This window comes from Python bivittatus, unplaced genomic scaffold (genome assembly GCF_059951505.1).
Source record: "Python bivittatus isolate LINGU-HERP-01145 unplaced genomic scaffold, Pbiv_v1 ctg000210_np1212, whole genome shotgun sequence".
Classification (NCBI taxonomy): Eukaryota; Metazoa; Chordata; class Lepidosauria; order Squamata; family Pythonidae; genus Python; species Python bivittatus.
The window spans coordinates 8,171,953-8,179,986 of record NW_028277053.1 but is presented as its reverse complement, the minus strand read 5'-3'; the positions used below and the strand labels follow the sequence as shown (position 1 = coordinate 8,179,986).

Sequence of the window (8,034 nt, the reverse complement as noted above, 5' to 3'; positions counted from 1 at the left end):
ACGCCATCTGTGCCGGCGGGGCGGGGGCGACCGCGCGGGGGAGGGCGCGCGATGACGAAGAGCGAGCCCAGCCCGGCTCCCCTGCCTTGGCGGAGCTGCCGGGGCCGAGCGCTGGAACCTGCCGGACGGCGGCTTCGGCTGCGGGGCGACGCTTCTCTCCCGCGGCTGCCCGAAGACCGGAGCGGGCACGGCGCGGCGCGGCGTGGCGCTGGGACTGCAGCGCCGGGAAGGCACGAAGCGGTCCGGGGAGAGCGCGGTACCCGTCCTGAGCAGCTCCTCACCTTGCTGAGCGGAGGGAGGGAGGGAAGGATGGCGGGGGCGGGCGGGAGCGCTTCTCCCGCGCTAATGCGAGGCGGGGGGACGGGCTGGGGTCGGGGCGATTGAAGGAAATGCCCCTGTCCCCGGGCGCGGCGGGGAGGGGGCTGCAGAGTCGCGGCCGCAGTCACCCTCGGCAGCTTTCGGGGAGGAGAGCTCCCTTTCGGGGGGAGCCAGTCGGAGATTGATTTTGAGCCGTTGGTTCTCCAGGGAAAGCGATGAGCGCGAAACCCTCAAGGACACGCGCAGCCGGTGTGCTCCTGGGGGGAGGGGGGCAAGAACCCGAATAAATTAGAAGTTGAAATCTGCAGTGAAATTTGCCTTCGGGAGGATTATTTTAAAAACCCAGCCTCGACGCTAGGGTTTGTGCCTGCTAAATCCATTGGTTTAACCATGGCTTTCCAATATGCTACATATAGCTGGGTTCACACTTCAGGCTAAGCCGTAAACAAACCCCAGCATTTAGGTTTGCATAAAAAAATCAAACCATGTTAGAGCTTAGCAGATAGGTAAACCAGCTGATGTCTCAAAAAAAAAAGTAAACCACATTCCACAGGGATGCTTGGGTACTAAATGAGAAGTGGGATTCTGGAAAGATAGCTAGCTGCTGGTCTTAAAAGAAATGCTCTTTGTATTTACACAGCTTGATAACGCAGAACATGCTACATAGAGCCCTTTGATCAGGAAGAGTTAAGACAGCCCAAGGGAAATCTCATAAGAGAAAATGTTGCTGACTTATGGGACAGCATGTGGGACAGAAAAAGAGAGATGCCAGCTGTGAGCCTTAATGTTTTAACAAGCTAACATGTGTGTGTGTGTGTGTGTGTGTGTGTGTGTGTATATATATATATAATCATAAGACATAGAATAATTTCTATACTACTATAAGAAAGAAAAAGGGAAGCAATAAAACCTACAAACCACAGGGCTCATTCTGTGTAGGAATTGCAAGCACTAGCCAGATTGTATTGTGATCAAGGAAAGGCTCTACCCTGGCGGAAGATTTGACATGAAATAAGTTCTAGAGTTTTATGTGTTGGCCATGATTTGATCCTACCAAAGTCTGCGAAGAAGAACCTGGCCTTCTCTCCACTATCAGGAAAATGGGCCAATTATGGGGTTCCCAGTTTAGTTACATGACAGAGATTCTTAATACAGGTAGTCCCCGGGTTAGGAATGCCTGGTTTATGGATGACCCATGGTTAAGAATGGAGCCTGTTGTAGTAAAATTCAAATTAAATATGCAATGGTCCGAGTTCATTACACGTATTACTTATACAGTATTATACAATAATACTGTTCCGGCTTACATGCAAATTAGACTTAAGGACAGACCTTGGGAATGGAACTCATTCTTAAACTGGGGACTACCTGTGTATCCCACTGAAACACCTGTTCACCAGATGGTGCTCTTCCCTGAACTTAGGTTCACTGCTTCACTGTAATCAAAGTGTCGCTGTCATTTCCTGCAATGCCCGTTAGTGCCAAACAATGCAAGTTGTGACTTGGTTAGCAACTTCAGTGCCTTGCCTTCCCCATCCCAGGAGCACCCAAGCTGTTGAGCCCAGTTGGCATTTGAAGACCATGCATTGTGCATCTAAACAGAACAGTTACCATGGTGGCAGTTCATTTACGCAGAGGCATTTTACTGATTTCCTACAAGGGAAACGGAAGATGCTGCTCAACTTTCCCCCTTAAACCCCCAGAATGTTCTATTCTCTCCCAGCTTCTACCTGACTTTTTCTGTGGGCTCCCTTCTGTACAAAGCATTGGGCAACAGCCTCCCCCAGATTTTTTTGTTTTCTAACAATACCTTCCAGTGGGGCCCAGAAGCTTTCTTGGGAATTATGCTTGAAGCTGCTCTGTTGCTTTGTAGTATTAGTGGTATCTCTCTCTCTCTCTGTCTGTCTGTCTGTCTCTATCTGTATCAATAAAATATAATTGGGGGGGGACATAAAAGAAATGTTCACAGAGATGGCATCACAGGTGTCACACCAAGGATCTAGGCACTTATGGCATAGCCTTGTCTGATCAGAAAATGGATGGCTCTAGATCACTTCTTGAAGCAAGTGGAGAGCTGCTAGTCTCCAGGCAACGGCAGCCTTCACGTTTTGTGCCAGGTCTACACCAAGCCAGAGAAAGTCTGGGCTTTTTAGGGTTAAATCTAAAAGCACAGGAACCCAGGCAACCATGGCTGTACTTTCCTCCAGTGCTGATAATATCACTCTTTGTACTTGGTTTGCAGATCAGGCCCACTTCCTGGGGAAAATGATGGTGAAGTGCAGCCCAGCCGTTTGTTGGACTCTCATTTTCCTGGTGGCCATTTTCGTGGACGGCGTTGTCTGCAAAGGGGGGCGGGGTGGAGCTCGTGGGGCGGCCCGGGGCAGTGCTCGGGGCACCTCCCGGCGGTCCAAGTCTTCACCCCATTACAGCTCCTCCGGGACAGCCCTGCGTGTGGCGGCAGCTGCTGCGGCAGGAGGAGCGGCAGCGGCAGCGGCTGGTATGAGTATGGCCAGGCCAGGCAGTCCAGAATACGCGGAGATGCAGGCCGGCAACAACACTGCCAGGAGCACTTACAGCCCCCAGCCCTGGCACCTTCTTTGTGTCTCAGCTTGCCTGTGGTGCGTGGCCCTCGTGCCGTGCGCTCTGTGACGTTCAGAGTATCTGCTCTGAGGTGCCTCTTTCCCTGAGCATCCCCACAAGTGATCTGGGGAGCTGGATGTTCCTGCTGTGTGCTAAGAAGAGCTCCCCAAAGGTGCCAAAATGCATTACGACCCACTCCTACCCCCAGCTGGTCTTCAGATTTTTCCAGTTTTTAGTTATTTATTGAGATTGCCATTCTAAAGTCAATCCGAAGGGGAATGAAATGGTTAAAGATGTCTGCCAATGGACATTCTGAGATGCGTTATACCTTCCTACCCTACTTGGACCGTATTTGTCTGCCAAATTCTTTATGCAGCCCTTTTGTAATGATTAAAATATAAAGACCTTCTGTCAACAATTTATTGCTACTTTTATACAGTGGATCTCTAGGGAACAATTTCTCTCTCCTGTGCCTTGTGAAAAAAGGAGCTTACTTCAGTCATTCCATGCTGGATCCACACAAGGTGACCCCAAGAAGTCCGAGTGGTAACGTAGAGAATGAGTTGGACATAGGAGAGCCCGACTGATGTTGGACTCAATGGTGGGCAATTTTTGGCTACTCATTCTTCTTTGGGCCAACTTGTAGACTGCAGGGTAGTCGTGAGGATAAAACGAGAGGACAACCCCTTGTCTGCTAACTTGAGCAACTAAGACAAATTAAGTATCAGCTGCATCGTGTTCAAGACTTCTGTTGAAAAATCAATTATAATTTATCCCTGGTCTCCCCTCCCCCCAGTTCTCCTTTAACTGAGACTCTGCTATGAAAGATGTGGTTCTTCTTTTGACCAAAAATGAGATATACCCAATCTGTAATACACAATAGTCTTGCATTATATTCTTAACTCAAGGGGGCAGTTAGCATATTGAGCAAATAGCTGAATTACTCAGAGGCAGCCATGTTCTGTGAATAGGCAGGATAAAGTGAGGGTTTAACCACCAAATCAGTTGCTAAAAACAGAAGTTGCCTGATAAAAGGTGGTCCTGGCAGAAGGGGTTGTCTGAGCTGGATCAAGCCACCATTGTTATTGTTATGAATATGATTTTATTTCATGTGGGAAACCCTCTCAAATGCCTTTGCAACAGCTGGGAGGATGATGAAAATGGCTATTCTCCTGTTAGCTGGGACATTTCTGCCATCAAAGTCCAGTAAAATTTCGTTTTGGGGAGAGAGCTAATTGGGCCAGCTGTGTCCCATGAACCTAACCACTATGTTTTTGAAAACATGCCAGACTTTTCAGAAATTCAATAGGGAGATTCAGGACCAATAAACAGTTTTCCACACAATGCACTGTTAATATGAAATTTGCTGCCCTCAGGATGGCTCTTAAAGGTGGTTTTAAAATGGATTAGACAAATTTGTAGAACTATTAATCTTGATGGCTATGAACTCTGAATTACATACGAGAGATGTATCTTAAATGCCAGCTGTTACAGAAAAGGCAAGAAGGTCCACCATGCTTATGAACTTCCCCAGTGCATCTGGAGGGATATGGTGTCACACAGAATGCTGGTCTAAATAGACTTAATAGGATATTTATCTTATTTATTTATCAAATGTAGAGGCTCCCCAAGTCCAGAGTATTTAAGAAAAATAATATTTTCATACATTTCACTATGATGTCTAGGTGCAAACAGAACTAGGAATGGTTTATGATGTTCATTTACCTGCTGGTGATCAGTTCATTTAATAAAATTCATTACAATATTCTGGTGTATGTATGATATTTTGGGCTGTAAGGTTCTTTAGAAAAAATGCATAACTTTTGCTTCCAACAATGAGTTGGTGAAGAAAGGGACATTACAGTAAATCTATACTTCTTTTGCACTGAATGATCTGTGTGTGCGTGCGTGCAAATGCATGCACACACATACCTTTGAGTCAGTTTTTGACTCCTGGTGACTGCCTGGAGTCATTTCTGCAGTTTTCTTGGTAGGATTTCAGAAGTGGTTTGCCATTGCCTCCTTCTTAGGGCTGAGACACGGGGATTGGCCCAAGGTCACCCAGCTGGCTTTGTGCCTAAGGCAGGACTAGAACTCATGGTCTCCCAGTCTCTAGCCTGCTGCTTTAGCCACTACAATGAACTGCTCTGAATGATCTGTTTAGCAACACCAAAAATACCTTCCTGCAAATTTGACCCATTACATTATTGATCCATCCATCCCCCCCAAAAAAATTTATGCTTTCAGTAACCTATAGTGCACTGAAGTCTCAGCATGAAATAAGCTACATTAAATAGTGTAAATCAATTTATAATTTATCAAGCATATCAAGAAAACAGCTCTTGGAAATTATACAACTGAAATCCAGCTGCAAGCAACCAAACGCAGAGATTTTTTGGCAGGCTTTATGCATAAATATCTGTATCATAGAATTAAGACCTCAATGATTTGTTCCACTGCTGGATCAGAATCTAACTACCCGTAACACGGGGCCACTACTCTGGATGCTGGGGATCCGGTTCAATGGTTATGTTGGATGTTGTGAATGCATTTGGTAACTCAGCTGCTGAATATGTTAGGGCTTTAAATATGGTTTTTAACATGGTTTTATGTCAGTGTTGTCCAAACTTGGCCACTTTAAGATGAGTGGACTTCATGGCTGGCTGGGGAATTCTGGGAGTTGAAGTCCACTCATCTTAAAGTGGCCAAGTTTGGACAACACTGTTTTATGTGGTCTGTTTTACTAATATTTTGCTGTTTTTGTTGAACTTTTAATTGTGAACTGCCTAGAGTCACATGTGAGATGGGTAGCTATATAAATGGAATAAATAAATAAATAAGGAAAGACACCCACTTTCTATGTGGCACCCATTTAGGAACTGTACAGTACTTGATAAAGCTGAACATTTCCAGTTCCCCTAATTGCTTCTCAGGGTTTTATTTTCCCACTTCGCAGAATTTTGCATCAAGCCCTCCATTGCCTTGTTCCGCTCTCAGAATCTTTCTTAAAATGTCATAACTGGACCAAGTAGTTATGGTGGGATCTGACCAGGGCAGAAAAGAGTGGGAGTCCCCAAGATCATGATGCACTGCGTTTCTACCCTGCTGACCTGTATTCTACTTATGATCAGTAATAATGCCAAGATCTTTTCACAATCAGTATTGTCAAGCCAGATATCCCTTGTTTTACCTCAGTGTATTTGATCTTTACATTTCTCTCTAGAAATTTTTTTCCCAATATTTTAAAAAATTATTTATGGCTTCTCGACTATTAGCTACACCACCCAGTTTGCATCATCTGCAAATTTGATAAGCTTTGTTTCTATCTTTTTGTTCAAGTTATGTATTAACATGTTGAAAACTTCAGTCCCAGGACTGAACTTTGCATCCAAGTTGCACCTTGCTACAGTTTGATGAGGAACCACTGAACAGCAGTCTTGAGCTGAATTTTCAAGTCAGCTGTGGATCCTACAAATGTAAGATGGCTATGTTGATGGGCGTTTGTGGTTTTACCTTGGCTGCTGATCATGTACTTATCGCTATGGTTTTATGTTGGTTTTTAACATTTAGCTGACCACAGTCATCATGATGAATGGGTGGCCATATAATTTGAAATAAATATACATAAAATATGCCATGCGGTCTGCGTATAACTAGCTTGCTAATTAGAATGTGGTGGAGTGCTTTGCTGATTCAAGGTATTTTATGTCCACAGCATTTCCATGCTCTACTACTTAGCACTTTGTCACTGCCTTTTCAAACTTGCACTTTCCTTGGATCACAGTTATTACAGGTAGTCCTCATTTAGCAACTGGTTTGTTTAGCGACTATTTTGCAGTTACGACAGTGATGAAAAAGTAACTTTATCATCAATCCTTGCATTTACGACCTTTGCAGGTCTGTAAAGCAAAGGAAAGGTGAAGTAAGATCATAAGCACAGTCAGAGTTTCACTTAGTGATCATTTCACTTAACAACTGAGTTGCCGGTCCCAACTGTGGTCACTAAATGAGGATTACCTGTATATGAATATGGTTTCTTTAAGAAGCCACAGATTCAGTGAGCGCTCTAACAGCAAATGTGAAGTATCTTCCCAGTTTCAGATGCAAATAGCTGCACACCCCTACAGTAAATGTACACGCAGCAGGATGTAAATTGGTTTTGGCTTTATGCTTGGTCGGAGCAGGTAATCAGAGGGTGGATGACCCCTGTATGACTCCATGGTCACAGACCACTTTCTGGTCAATTTTAGAGTAAGGCTGGTATAGTCTGAAGGAGTACAAGACTTATTAAACCTCCAACCCAGGCCTCAGGAGGGTCCTGAGTGATCTCAGGAAACTCCACAGTATATGTCAGTGATATTGACATGTTAATTTTACATGTGATCTGTGGAATAGGGAGACAGACCGTGCAGTTGACAATTTAGCACCTATCTGCCCTCCTCCCTCTCAGTCAGACCAGTCCCTTAATTTACTAGAGAGCTGAGACCAATGAAGCAGTTGGGATGACAGATGGAGTGCAAGTGAAGGAACTCTTGGTACAGATCAGATTGTACATGATGAGGCTCATCTGGAGGCCCATTTGAATTCCTTCTGCAGTTGCAATGGAGGCAGCCAAAGGGCCTTATTTTTTGCCTCCACTGCATTCATACAGAAGAGGCCACCAGAGATTTTCTGGCTTCTGCAGCGCGTCCCCTGCCGACCTGTTACAAGAACAGCTGTATACTGTGAACAATCTGTATTCTTGGCAGAGAAAATCAATCGTGCCTGTCTCAACTTGAGGCAGGACCTTGGGATGTGACTTCAGCATCCACTTGTCTTATTTTGAATTTTTTTTGTACATTTCGAAGATGTGGACAGGATGTATCATAAGACCATCTGTTTACGCAGCCTTTATAATATTTCACTGTTGATTAGAAAACTCTGTATTGGCCTCTGCCTTGCAACAAAAAGCTGATTTGATGCAAATTAAGATTTTATCAGGGAAAAAAGGGCCGTGATTTGGAAGAGTCGGTTTACCTCTTCATTTCATTCTTGCTTTTATCCTTTTTAGTCTTCTGCATCCTTGATGGATTTATATGCTCTTTCTACCTTGGCAAGAATGAAGTTGGCATAATACCAATGGAAAAGCAATGTTAA

General features: G+C 44.7%; 1 protein-coding gene across 1 annotated transcript; it reads left to right on the top strand.

The window, feature by feature from the left end:
- On the top strand, positions 1 to 4,589 carry SPRN (shadow of prion protein). Its single transcript, XM_088139578.1, has 2 exons — positions 1 to 256; positions 2,561 to 4,589. Exons 1-2 carry the CDS (start codon positions 52 to 54, stop codon positions 2,965 to 2,967), a joined length of 612 nt encoding a protein of 203 aa, XP_087995704.1. The 5' UTR covers positions 1 to 51; the 3' UTR covers positions 2,968 to 4,589.
- The last annotated feature ends 3,445 nt before the right edge of the window (positions 4,590 to 8,034 follow it).

Bases quoted from the DNA above. Each gene is read 5' to 3' on its own strand.
- SPRN (XM_088139578.1), top strand. From the start codon at position 52: ATGACGAAGAGCGAGCCCAGCCCGGCTCCCCTGCCTTGGCGGAGCTGC. The intron at 257-2,560 runs GTACCCGTCCTG...CTTGGTTTGCAG, and splicing joins AGCGGTCCGGGGAGAGCGCG to ATCAGGCCCACTTCCTGGGG.